We start from the raw sequence: 22,829 nt of genomic DNA, 5'->3' as shown, positions 1-22,829 counted from the left end.
TAAAGAAGACAGCGCGAGCGAAAAGCCGCTCGACAACCGCAATTAAATGAACAGCAGCAGGGTTTTCAGACCAAGAGAAGCGTGAGCACAGAACTCAGTCCATATCGCCTAGCTGTATACAGTTACACTACGTCAGTAGAGCGTTTCAGCAATTCGGATTTTGTGTGGGGTGCACTGCGTGGGACCACGTGATCACTTCACTTACGTTATCTATAGTCTCCGTCCGGGTTTATAGTACAAGGCATGGTTAGCGCATATGGTTAGCGCATGGTTACCGCAAAAGCAGGAAAATAAACATGCGAATAATGTAAAATACAAGTACCAACAGTCTTGAGAACATCGGAATGACGTTGCATGGCAAAAAAAAAATATGAATATCGTAAGGAAGCTCACTGCAGTTTCTAGCTGCATGAAAAAAAAAAGAAGAGGAAAAGAAAGAAAGCTTGAAACATGGTGGTTTGAACGCGAAGGCAAGCAACTTGTAGACGATGGTTGGCGCCCTGATATGAGTAAAGGTGGCGCCACGTAATGTTGGTCTTTCAGTGAACTACAAAGCAATTAGGTATGTAAGGAAAAGAAAAAGCAATGAAGAAAGAAAATGAAGACAACACAATTTACGAATGTTCCGGTCACGGCACGCATGGTAAGGGCAGGCCTGGTGTTCCTTAGTCTTAATTGAGGAATATGGCGTGAAGGCAGCAACCACACCTTAAAAAATTGAAGTGCTGGAAACTCATTGAAACATCTCATTGGAACTTTAGGCTCCTTAGGGAACCCGCCACATTTCCTGGCGGTTGCCAAATGTGCCCGGTTTTCTGGCGACGTTTGTAACTGTCGGCTTTCATTGCATGATGCCACTAATATTGCACTGCAGTACGAGTTCAACGGGAAACGCTATATATATATATATATATATATATATATATATATAAACTTAGAAGCGTGCAAAAAGCGATCATCCTGCTCGCTAGAATGATAATGCTGACTTAAGCCAGTGCCTATCTGTGGTATATTTGTGTGGACACACTGACTAAACGTTCGCTACCATTCACATTCACGAGTCAATCTAGTTACATTATTATAGCGCAAGAGGTCCCACAGTAAGAAATGCAAACAAGATATCCGATGATACTGAGCTCAATAACGGCGCAGCGTATTGTGTATTTAACCTGCTGTGCTTGCGTCTGTTGTCCTCAGAATTTACTGTACAAAGAACTAAAGAATAATTTAAGCGGGAGCCTTTGACACGTGTTACAACTGTTACAATGGATTCAAAGGTAAGCTGGAAGCTCTGTCGAGAACGGCACAGAACTAGGTGCTGTGATGAAATTAGAAAACTTGCAGGCATATAATGCTGTCAGCTGTTGCCAAACAGAGGCGATTGGAGATCTCTATGAGAGGCCTTCGTCCTGTAGTGATGTTAATAGTAATGACAACTGTGCGCAGTCCGTGTTGCGTCGAGCCGTTGGAGAAGGCGCCAGCTACCTAGGTCTGATGAAGCGGAACGAAGACAATCCCGCATTCTTCCTCAACTCGCTCGGCAAATTGCATACCCTGGGAGTCCAGCTGGACTTGGCCCCATTGTACCCGCCGGTGCCGTTCCCCGTGCCTCGTGGCACCCCTAGCATCTCCCATCTCGTCAGCTGGGACCACAGCCAAAAGTGGACGGTCGTCAAGTGGAGCGACTTCCACACCTCGGCGCAGGTGAGGCCACTGCCGCTTTCTCATACGCCTCTTCGATGTGTTCTAGCTAGCGATGGCTCTAGAATTCAGTGTTTTCTTGACAGTTCGTAAAAGTGTTTCGAATGGTCCTTATAGGTGTTGTACTCTACGATGTAGTTGAATACTGCAGACGCGCACGTGAGCGGCAGTGCTGGTAGTGCCATGTTGTGGCATTGAACTCTGTATAAGTGCGCCGAATTGCTATTATAATGACAGGCCACCTGCTACGTAGCTGCTGGCAAAAACGTCACTGGCTGGGCTGGCCATGCAATGATGAGTGTATATAGGGATTTTCTTTTTGTTTCATGCTTTCATTCGACGGGAACAGCATGAAAGAGAAAAATGGTTCCTCGCACTTTTTGGTTGAACAATCTGTCACGAGATGCCACTTTTAGTGCAGTTGCTACCACCTATGTCACAGGTGCTCCGTAATGCAGTAAAGTTCAATAGGTGAACGGACAGGTTAGTTAGTATGTATGTAACAACGTGTAAAATGTGTGTAACAAAATCCGATACGGAGTTTAATAACCCTCAGCGCAATAATTGATCTTCCTCTTGCGGTCCAGTTAAAACACGCTTGTATTAAAGCTAAAGATTCTTCTAAACAACTTACAATTTACATTCCTCGATATGATGCTGTCCTAATGTTGCAGACGTCAGAGGAGGTCGTCGAGGTTGACCTGGAGGCCAACGAAGGCGACGCCTACTTGGCCGGTCACCAGCTGGACGGCCGTGTGCTATTTCCTGCGGCGGGCTACATGATGCTGGCCTGGAAGTCTCTGGCCAAACGCTGCGGGAAGCCATTCCACCAGGTTCCCGTAGTTTTCGAGGACGTCACTTTCCACAGGGCGACCATCCTGCCGAAGCGTGGTGAGTCACCTCAACGGTTAAGCGCAAGAAACTGGGTCCCTTTTCACCGAGAATTTCTTACGCTCGAAATGTAGAAGCGATAACACGTCAGATAATTGTTATGTTGGACATATAAGCAAAGGTGGGCCGACCAACGGTGAACTATACTTACCAACCAGAAGCTTCGTGAATTGAGCATCTGACTCCCGAACATGAATGAGTCGTCTGGCCTAAAGCGCTTTGAATCACGGATTGATAATGACTTCTGCTCAGCGCCGGAAAGGCCCGAGTCAGAAAACCAAACGCGGCGCATGTATACAGCTACCATAATCCAGGTAGTTGAAAGTAACCAACGCACAATGGCGAATGGCCCATCGCGTGGTTGTTTGGTCACAGGCCTGAAGCAGCAACTCAAACAGCAACAATAAGATAATGTCCTTGCTACATGTTTCTTGGAGTAATGGCTTATTTCGCAGGTCCCGTGAAGTTTCTGGTCAACGTGATGCGAGCTTCGGGCGAATTCGAAGTATGCGAGGGGGGCGCTTTGGCAGCGAGCGGTCGCATTCGCATGGCCGAAGCAGGAGAGAAGCTTCTCGACAAAGAACCGCCGTGCCCGTCAATTCAGTCGGTGGTCGGTGACCAGCTGGACAGTGAAGACATCTACAAGGAGTCCAGGCTTCGCGGCCTCGAATATTCGGGAAGATTCCAAGGTGTCATCGAGGCGAATCTAAGCGGTGAGGGACTGGATCACTTGAATTTGTGCGTTGTGGCTGTTTGTACACATATACGTAACTGTACCGGTGGTTATAACGAAGGAGAGCCTATTCGCTCGATGACGTGAGCGCGACTTCGCTTTCGAGATAAAGCGGGAGCTCTTGTGAAAAAGAACGTGAGTGGTGGAAGTGACGTCAGGGTGTTGGAAAGCGTGCTCTTTGACCGACGTGAGCACCGCCTGACATCCGAGCAGAGGCGGGCGCTACTTTACTAAAACGCAAAAGTACGAAATAAGGACAGAAGAGGAACGAGACGGACATTACAAACGCCAACTCGTGTGGTCCCTTTCGAGCATTGATGTTGTCCTTTTCTTACTGTATGCAACACGCCCACACGACATTTAAATCCATGGCATGTTAGATTATAGATTATGGGGTTTTACGTGCCAAAACCACGATTTGATTATGAGGCACGCCGTAGTGGGGGACTCCGGAAACTTGGACCACCTGGAGTTCTTTAACGTGCACCTAAATCTAAGCACACGGGTGTTTTGGCATTTCGCCCCCATCGAAATGCGGCCGCCGTGGCCGGGATTCAATCCCACGACCTCGTGCTCAGCAGCCCAACACCATAGCCACTGAGCAACCACGGCGGGTTTTCAACCACACATTAACAGTAGATGTTCGGGCGCAGCATCTGCCAGCATGCCCTTGCGAAGGTATACTTGCAAGGGCATGCCAACCGGTAGCCACCGGTAGCCAACACCATCCAGGTCCTTCTATTCCTCTGATACAATATCTCAAATCGATTAATCTCAGCGAGAGATTGGAGGCGTAACAGGCACCTCAGTGTGTGCGCACGTCTCTAGTTGTTCCCTCACTATCTTTCTTTTTACCTGATTGCGTTCGTACTTTTAAGCCATTTCTTCCTGCAAAGGGTAGAATACTCACCTGCCGGGTTGTCTTTACTCACCTGCCGGGTTGTCTTTTCTATATTTCTTTTTTACCCTTCTTGAGCTTCATCACACAAGCAGTATGAAATGATTCTATTGCTTTCCAGTGCTGTGAATCAAATCAACCTTTATTAGAAATCTAGAATGTTAGAAGCGCAAACAAAAGCCCATTTCCAATGGCTTGACAGGGGTCTTTGCCCCCCAATAACAAATGGCGCAACGCTTGAGACGACGATGTGAACCTGATACACACTGCATATATTAAGGAATATATGGGCAGCAAAATGAAAGAATGTTAAGCTACTACAATTTATAATCACCTGAAACCACTAACCTTCTTTCACAATGAAGGCAGAGAGAGGTGAAGAAAAATTTAGGTAATTTTTATGTATAATCGAGTTAATAAGGGAAAATAAAATTAAAATGGACGAAACGACAGCTTGTCGCCACTGGAAGTCGAGCCTTCATGCTCTGCATGGCGAGCGAGGTGGTTCATCATTTCAAGTACAGCGGCAGCTTCCTCCCGCTCAATTTGTTTGCCTAACCTAGGACGCTATAACCTAAAGCTATCCCAAACACTTCTACTCCATTTCTGCAATCAGCCCTCCAAGATTGGTCAAAATTTTTCGGGCCACCCCCACTTCGCTTGTCTGTCACGCGACGTCAAGAAAACCGCGAAAACTCCTCATATGATATCACGTGTACACACTGGTTATGCATGATTTGGCCGAAAAAAAGAACAATGAGTGTCACGATTCCACGTCTTTTTCACCATCAGCCATCCGCAATAGGCCGTTAGTTTTCGGGCTGCGCCCACTTCACCCGTCTGTCACGCGACGTCACAAAACCGCAAAAGCTCTCCGCGTCAAAGTGACGTGTACGCAGTAACGATGCATTAATATGCCCAAAAAAACGCATTTTTTTTTTCGAATAGCTGAAGACCGCCCGGTACGGAAGTGATTACAAGCTGCCTGCCCGTCTCTCTGGCTACTCGGAGCTTCCGGAGAGAACGGATTTATTTGCGTACACTTAAAATGTTTTCTTGGCAGTATAACGTTATCAAGCCCTATCAGGACGTACACGAAATCGTTCTGCCATAATTTTCTTCGCTAAGCATCCGACATAGCAACATTTTTAACCCTCCGTTACACGCCAGCGACATTTTCTACCATACACTGAAAGCTAAGCAAGTAGAAGCGGGCCAATCGCAGACGCTGGCCATCACCCTCTTCATCAGGTTATCTACTTTCACTGCGCTATCCCAGCCTCACCGAATCCCTCTCCACTTCTGCATGCTTTTCACCTCTGGTCATCCAATTAGATAAGAAAAGCTGTCAAGTAATAAAGCGCTATTCGCTTTGAAAGCAAACAAATTTACCTCCTATAAGCGAGAAGCCTGTTCAAAGAACACTGCGATTACCGCCCGAAGCTTGCATCGACAGTTACGTAAATATGACGTCAGGAGATTGCAGTAAAAACATATTGAAATAATTTTACGTTATAGGGCCCCTAGAGCGGGGAATGTTACCCAGCGTCATTTTCACGGCCATGGCGAAGATTGTGAAACATTCTTTAAACTAAGGGCGAATAAACTTACGTATGCACCTCAAGTTCCACACGTAGTCGACATCCTGGATCTGCAATGAGCGATGAGCATCAGAGGAATGTTATGTAATGTTGTGTCATGTAGAAAAGCAGAAGGGCATTACCCTGTACACTGCAAAGAGTGGAGCGGCAAATCGAATTTTCAAGGTTGCGGATTTGTAGGCAGGCATGACGGGAAAACTACAAGTGACATATTAAGTATGTAGAGGTGGCACGATGTTCCAATATATGCGCAAGTGAGCAATCAATTTCCCTCACCCCTTCAAGAGTTGACTTTTCAATTTGGCCTTGTCATTGCATAGTCCCATAAACACTACTTTCTGCTATTAAAATTAGGTTAAAAATCAGCGCTGTCCGTGTTCTCTCTCTCTTTTTTTAAGGCTAAATCCTTAAGGTGTGCTTAGTCCGTGCTGGGCTGCACGCGTCACGTAGTCACAGAGACGCGCTCGTGCCTATGCTCGTGCATCCGTCGTCGTCGTCTTCTTCCGCAGCTCCCGGGCTTTCACCTTCATGTTTTACAAACGTGTAGCACTAGCTTACTTTTTAAAGCGAAGCTCTCCTGCCTCTTCTCCCGACTTTCCGGGCGCTGCTGCTGCTGTGGTGGTCCTGCCGCCCGTGTCGCTGGGTTTCTTGCAACACCATCCGATGGCGCTCGCCTGCTGGTCTTGCAATAGGTACGAGGTGCTCCGGGATAAAGGTGTAATAGTTCCAGGGCTTACGTTTGGAAATGCGGTAGTTAGCTTGAAGTCAGGGGTACAATCAGGGCTCGATGGCAACCAAAGGCCAAAGGGACGCCTCCCGTTGGGCGCTCACGGGAAGATTACTGATAAAGCTGTGCAGGGTGATATGGCCTGGACAAATTTTGAAGTAAGGGAGGCTCAGAGTAAAATTGATTTTGAAGAACGACTGAGGAATGTGGAAGAAAGTAGATGGGGTGCAAGAGGGGGGGGGGGAGGTGTTCAGGTATTTTTACAGGTAAAACATTGACTCCTGGTGGAGGAAAAGAACTAGGAAGCCTACAGGCAAGTATGCGACCGGTATTGTCAGCAACAGCGGCAAAAAGAACGTCAAACGCAAAGTGAGAGAGGCTGAGACAATGTCATGGGTGGCGGCAATGGAAAAGAAACCTCCTATGACTAACTACTTCAAAGGAAAACACGAAATCAGGAAAGAAACAATATATAATAACTCAAAGGGAAGCTCCTTACTTTTCGAAGCGAGATCAGGATGCCTTAGAACGCGCATTTACAAAGCAACGTACAATAAAGAAGAAGCATGTGCTTGCTGCAGTAAAGCTAGGGAAACAATGGAGCATGTTCTATTAGAATGTGAAGATCTCTGCCCAGTGGTCGATTTAGGCACCTCTGGCCTCCTTGAAGCCCTTGGGTTCAACGAGAGCAGGGGGAAAGTAAACATATCCACAATAGAGGTTAGTAAGAGGCGATTGGAAGAAGTGGTGGAATAAAAGTAGGGAAACGACGAACGACGCACAAAACAAAGTTGCCAATAGGGGTTCAGAAAGTTTGATGATGAAAATTCTTCGTGTTTTCTTTTTTTCTTTTTTTGTGAATGGTAGGACATTACTTAATTTAGCAACGAGCTTGGTGGCGCAACCCACCGCCCTGTTCCAAAGGGGACGCTCCCAGCATTCATTTATCCATGCTCGCGCGCGCTCCTGGGTTTCTTGCGACACCAAGAGATGGCGCTCGCCTCCGCGCATCCCGGCCGGCGCCGCCACTGGAGCGTTTCAATATCTGTGCGTATGGCACGTGCTGTGCTTGCTTTCCTATGCGACAAAAATGCACGTGCTCTGCTGTGGAGGTCGAGTGCGGGGCTGTGATAGTGTAAATATTAGAATAGTTCATAACCTGAAGAAAGCACTTGGAGCTGGCGTTTGAACAGCGTACTGTCCACGTACGCGGAAGGAGCACGCAAACCCGCGCCAGAAAAATGGCTCCAAAGCGTGCACTCACAGTCGAGGACACCCCGGCCAGAAAGAAGCGTCGTGCGGAACAGGAGCGCCGTCGCTACGTAGCTATTCGCTGCGCAGACCGCGAATGAGTGTATACAATGTATACATACAATCATAATAATTAATTGAATTACGTACAGTCCCATAATTGAAATAAAGTTTCACAGTTCTGCCACGATCCGATGTGTCATGTGAGGCAGTGATAATGATCAACCCTCTCATAGATTATGAACAATGACGCAAAACAACGCCTCAAGCAAGCACCTCTATCTGTGTGTACTGTGGACTACGCAGACAAAGAGCAGTGGTACACGCAAGTGAACGTCTAACATCAACTCACCACTCTCCTATTGGACTAAACGCTGAAGAAATTACATGTTCACCACCAACATCACCGCTGATTATCGCCAGTCAAAGCAAACAGCATGCAAAGCTTCGCTTACATCGATTCCCACACTGCATGGGGTCCGCATACTTTTTTTTCTTCTGTCTGTCTACGTCTCGCCCTGCGCTGTAAGAATACTTAGGAACTGAGGGTTACTATTTTACTTTTCATATGGCAAAAGTCGAACCTCTCTGTTCGCCTGGATCCTGCGTACAACCAAAGCACAACAGTCTATGACGACGCCTTTATAAAGACATATTATCTCCGCGCTGCCTACTTGCAAGTTGGCTTTCTATGTTTGTTGTCATTAGGTCGCAAAAAAGTATCACTGCTGCGATGCGTCACGCTGCGATCCTTCACTTCGCAGAGAACTGCGGCAAACTCAAGTGGGAGGACAACTGGGTAACCTTCATCGACAGCATGATTCAATTCGCCATTCTCGATGACACCCAGCGGACCGTCAGGTTGCCCACAAGGATACAATCATGCCGCGTCGATCCTGACGTCCATACAAAGCTCGTAGAGAAAGTTGGAGAATCAGGTAAGCGGTATATGGGGTTCGCCATGTTGTGTTTTGAAGAGAGCGGAGTATAGCATAGGGGACGACGCTAACAGGGGCCTATGGGTGAAATACCAAATCGAATAAAATTGCTGGCTATCCCGTAATCGAGAGCAAATGTAAGCATGAAATGGCTATCCGGCAAAGCAGTTTGGTTGGAGATGATACTAGCCACAATCTTAAAATGGGTTTAGCGCACGTTCGCAACGGCACACCCCATCACACCAAACCGCAGCACACCATATTGTGCACTGGTCCATACGGATGCTGCCCAGCTAGAAGAAGAAAACCGGCTAAAGGCGGCACGACAGGCAGCGAAAGACGCCAGAGAGACAGAGCGTACTACCCAGCTAAAAGAAAAACGCCTGAAGGCGTGGCGCCATCTCTCGAGGCAACCCAAAACCCGTGCCGCGGAACTCATGGACCGCTGGCGTTCAAAAGAGCACAGGCAACCCTGTCTAGGCGCCAAAAGATAACAATAAAATGTATGGTGCCCTGCATCTGCCTTTTGAACGTCGCCATTGGAAATCACAAATAAATCTTCAGCGTAGTAAAAGTTACAGCTTCAGTTATATTGGAAACAAACATTAGGAAGAACTGGGAAGCAATATTTTTTGTAACTTGTTTGGGCAGTAACTAGCGTATGTAATACCGTCCTGTACAAAGGGTTTGGGCCCAGAGACCGCATTTTTGTAACTTTTGACTGGTTGCCCGGGTGATCTCGTTTTGTTCTCGCAACGATGCCCGCATAACGGCTCTGGGTTTTGGCTCAAGGTCACTTGAAGGTTGCCAACAATGGGAGCTAAAAGCATTTCATCCTGCGCCAAGAAATTTATCTCGAAATAAGACGCTGTAGGAAGACGATGAGGCGAGGCAGGCCGCCGTCCCTACATTTATTTAGGAGAGTGGAGCGGCGACTGCGGCGACCAGTCTAGAACGAAAACGCGTTGTGTTCGATGCTCGCGACTTGCGACCTGTGTAGCGCGAGATGCGCAGCGCGATTATGACTAATGATCATGCGCGATGAAGATGACGCTACAAGGCCGTCATCTACATCATCAGCCTATGTTTATGTCCACTGCAGGATGAAGGCCTCTCCCTGTGAGCTCCAATTACCCCTGTCTAGCGCTAGCTCATTCCCCAATTTCCACCTGCAAATTTCCTAATTTCATCACCCCACCTAGTTTTCTGCCGTCCTCGACGAACAGCTGAACAGCTGAACCAATCATATGCGAAGGAACAGGACGTCCGTATACGCTGACGCTTATTTTACGCGGCAATGACATTTCAAGCAGACGTGAACCGCATATCGTGAGACATTTCGGTTTAGCGACGCGTCGGTCGCATTTGTCAGTGTGAACATCGTTCGTCTTGAGTAGCTTTCTGGTCGCCAGTCGCAATCGGTCGCGTGACCTCGCCTAGTCGCAAGTGTGAATGGACCCTAATGGCCCACCGGTTATCAACCCTACGCACTACATGGCCCGCCCAGCTACATTTATTTCTCTTAATGTCAGCTAGGATATCTGCTATCCCCGTTTGCTCTCTGGTCCACACCGCTCTCTTCCTGTGTCTTAACGTAAGGCCTGCCATTTTTCGTTCCATTGCTCTTTGTGCGGCCCTTAACTTGTTCTCGAGCTTCTTTGTTAACCTCCAAGTTTCTGCCCCATATGTTAGCACCGGTAGAATGCAATGATTGTACACTTTTCTTTTCACCGACCGCGGTAAGCTCCCCGTCAGGATTTGGTAATGCCTGCCGCTTGTCTACGCGGTACCTAACCGTGTCTCAAGGCAAAGTTTTGCTACAGCCAGAATAATGCCCAAATTTGTTTGCCTGAGTAGAGATTCTGTACTTGTGTGTGCCTAGGGTGTCATTCGTCAATTCGATGCTGACAGGTATGATTTTGCATGTACACTGTCATAGTGATTTTTGATGTGTGGCAAAGCCAGTGTCAAGCTGACACCATTTACTATTTTGTTTGCTCATCTGTTTTGTTCATACAGCAGTACGATGTATTGCATGTGCGGTACGTTATATTGTACTCTATGTTCATACAACAGTTGTACGCATGCCTACGGGTAAATAAATTTTCTTGTCAACTTGCCGGCATGTTCTCGTTTTGAGTGCCCGGATAACGGCTCTGGCTTTTGGCTCAAGGTCACTTGAAGGTCGCCGACAACGGGAGCTAAAAGCATTTTATGCTTAAAAAGTTTGCGGTGTTGAGTTCCTAACCCACGACACTCGGAAGCCGAGTGTCTTACCCACTGGGCTAAACATCCATGTTTGCAGAAGGTGATTATATCTGAATCATATTAACGTGTTGTACCGGCGGTGCCAAACAAATGTCAAAAGAGAACAGTTTCCATGAAGTCCTCGTTCAAAGATTTAGTGATGGTGGAATAAAAGCCATCTCTAGAGCCACATGTACAGCCGACTTGTAGCATTAATCAGGAAAATTCTGATCTTGCGAAAATTGAATGCCAAACATGCCACATCCCCAATGCGTTTCGGTGATCGCGGGATGCACCGTGCGTTAGGGCGTTCCTTCACCGACCTCTGAGGGCTCATACGCGTCGAGCAGCACTGACAGATACGCAGTCAATGAGTTGATAAGGATGATACACGGGTCTCATCACGGTTGATAATGGGTCGATGCCGGTGGATAAGGTGTCAAAGAGTGATAAACGCTTATAATAGTTGGTCAAGTTTGATCAGGTTGATAAGGACTGACAAGGGTAGATAAGGGTGGGGTTGAGTACGATAAAGTTGATAAGAACCAATAAGGTTTAGACCTTATCTTGTCCGATAAGGTTTAGAAGGACAGATAAGGGTTGATACGGATCGGATATATTGCGATAAGGTTGGTACCGACCGATAAGAGTTGGTACGGGTCGCATCAAGTCCGATGACGTTGATAACAGATGATAACGGTTTATGAGGGTCTGATCTAGTCCGACAAGATTCATAACGACCGATAAGGGTTGATAAGTGTTTATACTGTTCCAATAAAGTTTCACAAGATTGATAAAGACACCGGGCTGCGTAGAGATGAGCAAGTGGTACAATGCTTCCGCATACTTTGATAACTCCAGTGGAGTTTCCGTATGAATATTTATAAATTTGTTTAACATCTCTCGCACCAAGCCTCTATTAAATGTGAAGCATTTCTTGGCGAACATTTGCCGCTATTACAGCATCTATCTATCTATCTATCTATCTATCTATCTATCTATCCATCTATCTATCTGCCTATCTATCTATCTATCTATCTATCTCTCTATGTATGTATCTAGCCGCCTAAGTCTTGGTGCTCTCATAAGGTTTCGTTAACTTGCTATGTACCGAAATTGGCATAGTATGACAAGAGGCTATGATGAGCATAAATGATAGGTCATGACATGAATGTCATGTAGGTCATGAAACAGCCGCCTACGTCTTGGTGCTTTCATGGTCGTTTCGTTAACTTGCTATATACCAAAATCGGCATAGCATGACGAGAGTGTATGCCGAACATAAATAATAGGTCATGACATGAATGTCATGACATGCCTGTCATGTAGGGCATTAAAAAGCCGCCTAAAATGATGATGACCCAGCGAAAAAAAGATTAACACTCAAAACCCACTGAAATGGGCTTGGACGTGGGCACTAAGTGACGGAAACACTAAAGGATTATGGTACAAGTCATAGTCATGAGCCACTCAGCAAAAATGACAATGACTCAGCGGAAAAAGATTAACACTCAAAAATCAATGAAATGGGTTCGGATGTGGTACTATGTGACGGATAAGGCTAAAGGTTGATGGTAGAAGCCATTGTCATGAGCATGACTAAGGCTTCCGCTTTAAGGTATCTTAGGCGCAGCTAAAGGGACTCCGGAGGACTCACGACATGAATGTTATGACATGCGTGTCATGTAGATCATGAAACAGCCGCCTACGTCTGGTTGCTCTCCTGGTCGTTTCGTTAACTTGGTAGGCTCCCCGCGCACTGATTCGCATAACATCGATTCCCACTGGGCGTGGGATCTGCCGGCTTTTTTTTTTTTTTTGGTGGTAGAGGATGAGGGCGTGCGTTAACTCAACCCTCGCAAGCTGTTCTTACAGCTTTTCTTCCTGGTCACCCCCAGCTTTTTAATGGAAACATTCATTGCCTCACTCACTGGGCCTTCTCGCGTCGGTCGTCGCCGTCAGTCCGGGTACCACCGCGTCCTTCCGCGCTTCGCGTTTGTGTTCAGGTGTTCCTTCGTTCCCTCTGCCATGGCCTCCGAGGTTTGCGCGCGATCTCAGAGGCCTTGTCTCTTCGCTAACTACTACTACTACTACTACTACTACTACTACTACTACTACTACTACTACTACTACTACTACTACTACTACTACTACTACTACTACTACTACTGCTACTATACTACAGCCATACAACTATAGAGTCACTGGGAAAATTTCAGAGTACCGCAAAGCTGGGCGGCATGGCAGCAACATTGGGTGGCGGCGGCCGTATCCCTTCCAGACCGGCGACGCACTGCCAACGTGCGTTGAGTACGAGACGGATTTTTCCCCTGGATTTGGCGTTCCGTTCCGCAAAACTTTGTTATTTTTGTGTGTTTCTTCAAGTGGATTTTGCCAGTGACACGGAGAGATCGACGGTAATGGCCGTACTGCGCGGTAAGCGACGGAACGTATAAAATCTGCGGCGATTGTTCCGATACTCACGAACTCTACGCATCGCTTCATGGACTTTGTCTTGCGTCAAGTGCTATGTGCTCAGCTGCAAACATACGTGCACGCGCTCGGTGAATTCGCTTAAAACATCGTTTACTTGCAAACTGGGCCTTGACGTTGCGCTCGCACTAAAAACGCAGCATTACAGCCGATGAAATGTCCAGCTGGTGTTCAGATTGCCTTCGTAGTGTTCATTCTCGTCCTTTCAAACGACACAAGCAAGCAAATGTAAACAATGCCTCTATACTGCTACGGTGGGTTCTCGGAGGAAATGGACGTCGGCTTCTAATGGCTCCTAAGCGAGCCCGAACATCGGATGAAATTTAATCGCGCAAACTTCGCGCTGCTGCTAAGCATTGTTGCAGTACGACTATGAGCGCACACGGGCAACAGCGGGAGTTAAGAACAAGACGAAAGCGGAAACATGCTCTCCCCACCCCATGCTTGAATGGGGTGTCTCACGCCAACAAGTTGTCGACTGCGTCATCATTTTGCGTTCTCAATTTCTAAGTGTTGCTTCGAAGCAGCGTCTGGCTTTGTGTCGTCGTGTTCCAATGGTCTCGAAGCGCGGCGATAACACGAACGTTGGGAGCAGCAGCCGGATGGGCAGTAGACAAGGGAAGTTCACCCGAAGCAATAATAAACAAACATTTCATCGCACGCGTAGCACGTCCAAACGCTTCCTGTTCAACATACATTCCAACATGGCATGGAATCCGCCTGACTATTTCGTCGTTGTTACTGTTACGCGCATAAGTGTCAGTTTCCATCATCATCATCATCATCATCCTTTCTTTTTCTCAAGACAGCATATAATACTCCTACCACATTATTTCTTACCCTGCCGATGTTATGTTACAATACCACCGTATATTGCTGCAAGCATTAACGTATTGTGTCAGGTGTTCTCTTTTTTTTTTCAGTGCTGCTTCTGCCGAGCACATTGTAAACTGTTGAAAAGTGGAAGATTGATCGTATGCTTTTGGCATACCGTTTGAACAGGAGCGTTTACCTCAGAAGATTCTACGTAAATAGATTGGAACCAGGAAATCGTTCCACTCATCATAAACTGCATCAATTATGATGAGATTTGATGCCATTTAAAGAATAGATTTAACCTCTAATTAACAGTTGTGGTAAGTGGATATGCTATTTAGGCCATTGAGGCCATTTACAGAAAAAAAAAAGTTCTTCAAATTCTCGACATTCTCGAAATAAAGCAGCAGCCGAAGCACCAAGTTTGCAACTCTGTAGCTCAGCTATAAAAACAATATAACAATTTTGTAAACTGCATAAATTGGGACCTAAAGCGAACAAAGTTGCTATAATGTGAACTGTTCTCAATTGTAGCTCTAATTTGTCAGTAGGAGATTTGCAGAAGCCTTGTAGGCATTGTAAGAAATTCGTAGAAGCTTTAAATTCATTTATCACATTTATCCGCTTTATAGTGCAATCTATTGTAACAGATGCACTTTGGAGAAGTAGAAAAGCTCTTTTTGGGGAAGTTATGAATTCGCACACTGTGCGCTCCAGCTTTATTAAAACTACAAAATTTTGGGAAATCGGTATGAAAAAATTTCAGAACCTAAATTAAAATTCTTCCTGCATTTGGTAGAATTCCAGCTTTCACTCCTCAATTTAACAAAATGCAATTCGCGATGATTCAGCAGTTGTACAATGAGACCATTTCTGCGTTTTACATTTATTCGTATGGATAAATCCGAGTTGTATTCAATTGCATTTTAATGGTGTAATCTGCATAACACATTTTTACAAGAACGACACAACGAAAGAACCGCATGGTCATGGTCGCAGCAAGTGTTTGCCTACATTGTCGTCCTGTTTTTCATGCCGAAAAATACGACACCATAGCAACTCGTCCAACCATCAATCTCGATCTCTGCCAACAGCTCGTGTCTTCAACTCCGTGCTCAATATTGCTTATTCTTTCTTCTCACACTATATACGAAAAGACGGAGACAGAACAATAGGGGCAAACAAATGGTGCGTCAAATTTACAACTGGTTTACAACAGAGAACAGTGTATCACGTTTGCCATCCCTTCAGCTAACGGAAGATGAAATTTCTTTTGTTTTCTTTTCTTTGCGGAATGCGACATAGAACCCGGTAATCTGTCTGACTGGCTCGCGTGAACATCCACAATCTTCATGTCCACTGTTGTTTATGCTTTGGTGTCTTTTTATTTTATACCTGTATTTCAGACTGATCTATACATATGCGTGCGTGCGTGCGTGCGTGCGTGCGTGCGTGCGTGCGTGCGTGCGTGCGTGCGTGCGTGCGTGCGTGCGTGCGTGCGTGCGTGCGTGCGTGCGTGCGTGCGTGCGTGCGTGCGTGCGTGCGTGCGTGTGTCACTTGACACTAATAAACCAGCTTGAGTTCGCGCTCCCAGCTTTTGTTACTGTTTTCCTGTCCCCATCTTTTCGGTCCAAGAAAAAAGAATGAACACCCACTAACTAACCCGTTTTGTCGCCCTTTTGACCTTCAATATTGCTGCATCGGCCCTTCCGCAGGTATACCGATAGTGCGCGACCAGTACTTGAACACATGTCGAGCCGGAGGAGTCGTCCTTCGCGAAGCCAAGACGAGCGTTGCTCCCCGACGCCCAGCGCAGCTGACACCGCGCCTGGAGGAATACAAGTTCGTGCCATACGTCGACGACGAGTTCGATAGACGGGCCCGGGAATCCGACGTGCGTGAGTACGTGGACGTGTGCAGCGCCATCACCCGGCGCATCCTGGAGGCATGCGGCGACGAAACTGTTCAGGCTCCTTGCGATGTCACCCATGGCTACTCCGAATTGTCCGAAGATGTGATGCAGAGGTACATTGAAACCCCTGCCGAAAATTACGTCCTCTTGCGCATCCTTTCCGCCATTCGGAACGAAGTTGCTGTCTCTACTTCGTGTCTACATTCCGCAATCAAATCGGCGCTGGCTGCGCTTGAAAAAGATGCGGGCAAGGATCTGCTTAACATGGCCCTGTACCGGGAAGATCCTCTGAGGAGCCTTCTAGACGTCGTGGTGGAGAACACTAGCCCTAAAAGGATTCGAATTGTTGAGGTTGTGTCTGAACGATCGGCATCCCCCCTGGCACCCTGGGTGGCGTCCTTGTTGAACCTTTCGAACACGCGGCTCAAAATCGACTACACCGTTGCTCACCCGTGTCCCAACGAGCTCGCCCCTGGTGATCTACCGGAAGGCGTCAAGGCGGTCACGTGGGACCCGACCTCTTCCTCCATGGACGGACTTCCCGAGGCTGACCTCATCGTCGTCGTCCGCGACGTGACTTGCGGCTCCAATCGCTCACGGGCTCTCGCTGAACAGCTGTCGGCACACTGCAAGGAGCGCGGATTCGTACTTCTCTCCCATCGCTCAGCTCTGTCTCCGGCAGAGTCGTTCCTGTCGACCGTCGGCAACGTTTCGTTCGCGCATCAGACCAGCCAGTTGGTGGCGTCGGAGTTCGGAGCTGAAGGTTTTCGCGTGGTGTGCCTGAAGTCCAACACATTTTCGACTTTGCTACTGTTACGAAAGGTACCTAACGTCGTCGACATAACCGGACAGGAAGTCTTCAAAGTTAACAATGCCAGTTTTGTTTGGGTGGAGACGCTGAAGACAAGAGCTGTCGAGTACGACGGCAAGCCGCCGGGGCAGAACCTGTGGCTGCTCGCGGAGGACGCCGGTCTCAGCGGCATCGTGGGCCTGACGAATTGCCTCCGGCTGGAGACAAGTGGAAACCACATCAGGTGAGCGCCAGTAGCGTGTATGTCTTACAATCGCGTCACGCGTGCGATGTCATGAAGTGTGTAGAAGCTTAAGTTTCCCAATGGCATTATGACTTAAGTTACACGCAGACTATCATTGAAACTAAACATCGCGATGATGACAACAATTCAGTAAGTTTGTTCGAAAACTCTTATATTACCAGAAAAATATTAGTACGCATAACTTATGTAGAATTTTTCAGTGTGCTGCTAAAAATTAAGGGGGATGCTTAGAATTTTCTAAGAATGTGAATGCAAAAGCCTATAGGTGGATCGTCTGTTCGTGTGCTGTTGAACTTTCTGTTGAACTTTCTTGGTCTTCCCCGCCCGCGACTTAGCTTTCTTTGGGAAGCAATCGCAATTTCTTCGTGTCTAACGGTTTCTGTGGGCGGCCAACCACGAAGAAAGTGCGCTCTAACGCAGCGGTAAAACCGCGGGGTGGCACGGGTCCAAAGTGCGGGGCTACCGGTTCCAGTTCTCGTTTCTGTAGATATGTTACCACCGCTGTGCATGTAGTGGTACCGTGCGGTATCGCATGATGGTAACGAGAGCGTTCTCACATTCTTCCCTCGTGTCGTTGAGAAGCTGCGCCTTTGGTTGGCCCTTCGCATTCTCCAAAGCGTCAAAAGTATCTCTCCCCGTTCTCTCTCTTGGTTTCCCGCTCACTTGGGGTCGACTGAGGGCTCTCCCTCTAACCCTAACGAGAGCGCGCACGAGGCCGCGCGAGGACTCATTGACCACGCCGCCTCCGCAGTCCGCGGGGAACCCTTGCTCACGTATAATGAGATCACCGAACACTAGTATCTGTCAAGACAGACATTCCCCCTCCCGCACCCTGCATTATGCAGGGTGCGGGAGGGGGGATGTCTGCGGGAGGGGGTGGCGGCCCAAGTGCGCCGCCACCCTATCCTGGAGGGATAGGGTGGCGGCGCACTTGGGCAGCCCCGAACTCAACGACCAAACCCTGGCGGTGCAGAGTGCCCGCGATCGGGCCGTGAAGCTAGGTTTGGCGGTCTGTACGTAGGACTAGCAGGGTGGCGCGGGGTCTCCCCTGCGTCTTCTCTGGACCGAAATAAAGTTATTTCACTCACTCACTCACTCACTCACTCACTCACTATGTTTGAAGACGCAGTAGGGGGCTTCGAACTGGTCCTTGAGGAAGTGGTGCTCAAAGGGTGCTCCAAGTGGTGCTCTAAATGGTGCGGGTAAGGCACGGTGGTAAGGGGAGTGCCACTCATATCACATAGTCCAACATTTGTCACAAATAACTACGACTGAAATAATGCCAAGTTCATTCTTTGATTGCAGCTCCGGTTCGCTGTTCATATTTTTCTTTCTTTTGAAAACAGGTGCGTATTCGACACAAGCTTTAAAGGATCCAGTAAGATCGCGGATTTTGCACCAAATAACCCGCAGTACAAGGATGTGCTGCAGAACGATCTGGTAATGAACGTGTACTGCGACGGACGGTGGGGTTCCTACAGGCACTTCACCACTTTGCCTTGTAAGTGACAAGTTCTTCGTGACCAATTTAGCACCTTTGCACTAATTTCGCTGAACGAAAACTCAATGGCCTACTATATTACATTTGTCGCAAACGAGAAGGCAGGCAACCGCGCCGCCAAACAATTACCGCAGAATATCTTCGTGAATGGCCGCTTTGACAGCCTCTACTCAAGGCAAACTAATGGTTAATTCACAGACAAGGTTTGCTTTGAATTATAAAGTGTGGCAAATAAACTGGATACTGTTGTGACCGTTTAGGGTGCGCAGCTCTAAGGCGCCCGTTCCTGCGGCGAGCGTCGGCGTCGGCGTAACCGAGCGAACGAGCGCAGCGAAGAATGAAATAGCGAAGTGAACGCGGAGCGCAGCGGAGGATGAAAGACGCGAGGAGGAAAGCGAAAAGGAGTGTCCAGCGGGACCACTAGGTGGTAAGCGGAGGAGGGCATGGCGAAAGCGTGAGAAGAAAAGAGTGGTGCGGCGACGATGGCTACGAGATGGCGCCAAAGTAGCGTGCGTCGTCTGGGAGGTCTGTCTGCGGCGGCTGCTGTGAATCGCGCGCACACGTCAGCCACGCGCTGGCTCTCGCGATCTGCCGATTAGCGAGTCAGTCGCGCCACACTACGCTCCGTTTGCAACGTGCCGCACGAGACATATTTTCCGCGCCAGCCTGAAAACCCCACCGTGCACTCAAATTTCGCATTAGGAAGTATCGTAATCCTCGGTGAATTTTTTCTCGGAAGCAAACAGAACGTGCCGTTTTGATGCGTGTCGCTGACTCACAAAGCACTACGCAGGCGGAGCACCGAAGGCATCCACGGAGTTCGCTTACTTGGACATGCAGACACGCGGCGACCTGTCCAGCCTGCAGTGGTACGAGTCTCCGCTGCGTTACGCTTCGCCTTCCAGCCTCGTCGACAAGGTCGTATGCAGCGTGTACTACGCGCCCCTGAACTTCAAAGATGTCATGCTCGCCACTGGAAAGCTTTCACCCGACGTGCTGCCTGGTGAGTTGGGTTGATGGTAGTTTAGTGCACGCCTACCGCCCCATGCTATTCAAGTAGAGGGCGGAGATGACGTCAGAGAGACAGAGGCTGCTGAATGAAAATAAGAAGGCTTCCGCGACGGCAAGCCTAGCGTGCTACTCTAGATGAAATGAAATATTTATTATTATTATTATTATTATTATTATTATTATTATTATTATTATTATTATTATTATTATTATTATTATTATTATTATTATTATTATTATTATTATTATTATTATTATTATTATTATTATTATTATTATTATTATTATTATTATTATTATTATTATTATTATACACAATGCGCAGAAAGTGACATAAGGGAACAGACCAACTGGCAACTGCTACCGAAAGAGGCACTACGGTTTGCTTACTCTTCAAGAAGTAGTGAATTGAAACAGATGCTAAAGATAGAAAGAAGCAAAAAAACTACGAAAAATGTAAATAATATGCAGCGCACAAGGCATAGGCTCACGACATACACAACCGCGAATACACGCAAAGAGCCTCGAGCGGCCAGTCCCGCGCCAATTTTGCCTGTATGCGCTGGCTTCTTTCACGCTCGGAAAAACACTTTTATGTAGCACATGATGAGCAACAGAGAGTTGTATCGGGTGTTTTTCACGTTGCTCTACAATTATCTGATTGACACTTTTTATCTAATTATAAAAATGAAGAGGTTGAATAAATAATTAAGGCTAATTATCTCATTTGGCGGAATCCAAAAAATAATCTGACTATCTCCAAACGATGGCACGCAACATTACCTTGGTAAGCGAAACACCTTGCATTTCGATGCGTGTCGAACTTCTGCTTACCATCCTTCCATCTACAAGCATTGCATACATCACCTACGTGTGACTGACATCGCTGCGTCAATGCCTCACACAGTGCATACGCTTGATTTAATGTTCGCATTTCAGCACAGCTTGCGAGCATACTTCATAGACATAAACCAATGCATGACCTCGCACATTGCATACGAGTCGTAGTTAGTTGTGAGGCGTTCAATTACCCACTATACTAAGGCTTCCATTCGCATTCATTCATTCGTTCATGTGGTATTACTGTCAGCCCTGTTGTAGGGCTATTACAAGGGTGGAAATACAGTGGCATAATAACACACACTTGATGTCCGTACAGAAAAAAAAATGTGGTTGATCCCTCTTATATAGGAATCGGTATAGAACACGAAAGTGAAACGTGTCTTCACAGAAGTAGTGTAATGTTTATTGCACATTGATATATAATGTCTATTGGTGTTTTGTGGCTAAAGCGCCCTTAGGCGTTGATGCACCCACGCTGACGCCTGGTGGCACGTCTCCTCCATCACGACTACCAACGTCGATGACCATGAGCAACCGTCGTGCATATGGAAGCTGCACTACGCTGCACACGCTAGCACAACGCGAAAGACGAAGCACGTAACTGACACACTAATACAACGCGCAAGACAAAGCACGTAACTGAATCGTCACCGAGTCAAATCAGCGCGTACAGCGCGTCGTAATTGCAGCCTCCGCGATCAACTTCAGAAACATTTTCAGAGCTAATTGCGGAGGCCACGCTCCGCTGTGCTGAGTACGGTGAACGCCACTACCAACGCCACCTAGGTGGCGTTGGTAGTGCTTCTTGATGCCAGCGTCCCTTCGAATGCTGGCATCGAGGCGTCGTAGTGCTGAGACCACCGAAGCGTTCACTGTCGGTGCGCGTTAGTGTCATAATGCAGTACTTCTCTTTTCTGCTCGTAGGCGGCGGCACCGCCCCGAGCAAGAGCGCGGGTACACGGAGGAGTGTTAGATATATAAGGCGCGTCTGTGTAGCTCTCTGCAAATGCGTTTGTGGCGCAATGGGTTAAACGCTCGGCGATCTATCGTCGCGGACCGAGAGGTCGTGGGCTCGATTTCCAAATTTTGCATGTTTGTGGAACTTTTTCTTCTGGTTTCTTTCTTTGTATTATGTTCGTGTATGTTCGTGTGACGTATTTCCGTGACGGAAATACGTCACACGACTTCACTGTCGTATTTCCGTGACGGAAATACGTCAGTGAAGTCTTGGTGGACCCCGGCATAAAACACTTTCGTGTTAAAAAAGACAATTTCTGAGATTCGTACAAGTGGTTTAGGTTTGCACAACCGTTTTCCACACACACCAAAACAAGTGCATGCGAAGAACAACCATTGCGGTATGCTGTACTTCTACGGCGACATTTTGTTTAACCCCATAGGACTCTTGACGACCTCAGCTCGTCATAAGCGACCGTCACTTTTTGGCTTATGACGAGCCCACCTTGTTATAGGTATTTCACCACATTCACAATGTCTTCTTAAGCGCAGAAAACGTCGAACGGGGTTCCCTTTAGACAAAAAAGACAATTTCTGAGATTCGTACAAGTGGTTTAGGTTTGCACAACCGTTTTCCACACACACCAAAACAAGTGCATGCGAAGAAGAACAACCATTGCGGTATGCTGTACTTCTACGGCGACATTTTTTTTAACCCCATAGGACTCTTGACGACCTCAGCTCGTCATAAGCGACCGTCACTTTTTGGCTTATGACGAGCCCACCTTGTTATAGGTATTTCACCACATTCACAATGTCTTCTTAAGCGCAGAAAACGTCGAACGGGGTTCCCTTTAGCGAAAAAGATGACAGTAAGCATTTTGTCAGCTTCTTCTTTTTCATACTTTTGTGTTTGAAGTCTCTTGTTAGTGAGAAAGCCTTATGCCAACGTAGAGGCATCGTAGAGGCATCGCCTCTACGTTGGCGCTCCCCTTTCCATGACTTTGCAGTGACCTTGGCGAAACTCTGCCGTGACAAAAAATGGCCAACTCCGCAAAGAGTAAAAACACGTCTAAAAAGGCCTGAATTCACGGCATATTTCTCCGGGCGGTTCCTGTAAACAAAATAAATTAATCTAGGAGGCTACGCGCAGCGACGCAGCGACGCAAAAATGACGTGTGTAAACGGTCAGCGCGAAATTAAAATAATTCTTGTGTCTCTTTTTTATAAAATATAACTTATGGGGTTTCACGT

General features: G+C 47.3%; 1 protein-coding gene across 1 annotated transcript in view; it reads left to right on the top strand.

The window, feature by feature from the left end:
* The window catches only part of LOC119454113 (fatty acid synthase-like), a 115,882-nt gene that overhangs the window by 42,527 nt on the left and 50,526 nt on the right, over positions 1-22,829 (top strand). Inside the window, 7 exon segments of the mRNA XM_049667926.1 lie at positions 1,447-1,704; positions 2,376-2,592; positions 3,048-3,305; positions 8,567-8,740; positions 16,012-17,242; positions 18,610-18,764; positions 19,558-19,767. Coding sequence (XP_049523883.1) covers positions 1,447-1,704; positions 2,376-2,592; positions 3,048-3,305; positions 8,567-8,740; positions 16,012-17,242; positions 18,610-18,764; positions 19,558-19,767 — 2,503 coding nt within the window.

This window comes from Dermacentor silvarum, chromosome 5 (assembly GCF_013339745.2).
Source record: "Dermacentor silvarum isolate Dsil-2018 chromosome 5, BIME_Dsil_1.4, whole genome shotgun sequence".
Lineage (NCBI taxonomy): Eukaryota > Metazoa > Arthropoda > Arachnida > Ixodida > Ixodidae > Dermacentor > Dermacentor silvarum.
This window is presented reverse-complemented; position numbering and strand designations above follow the sequence as displayed.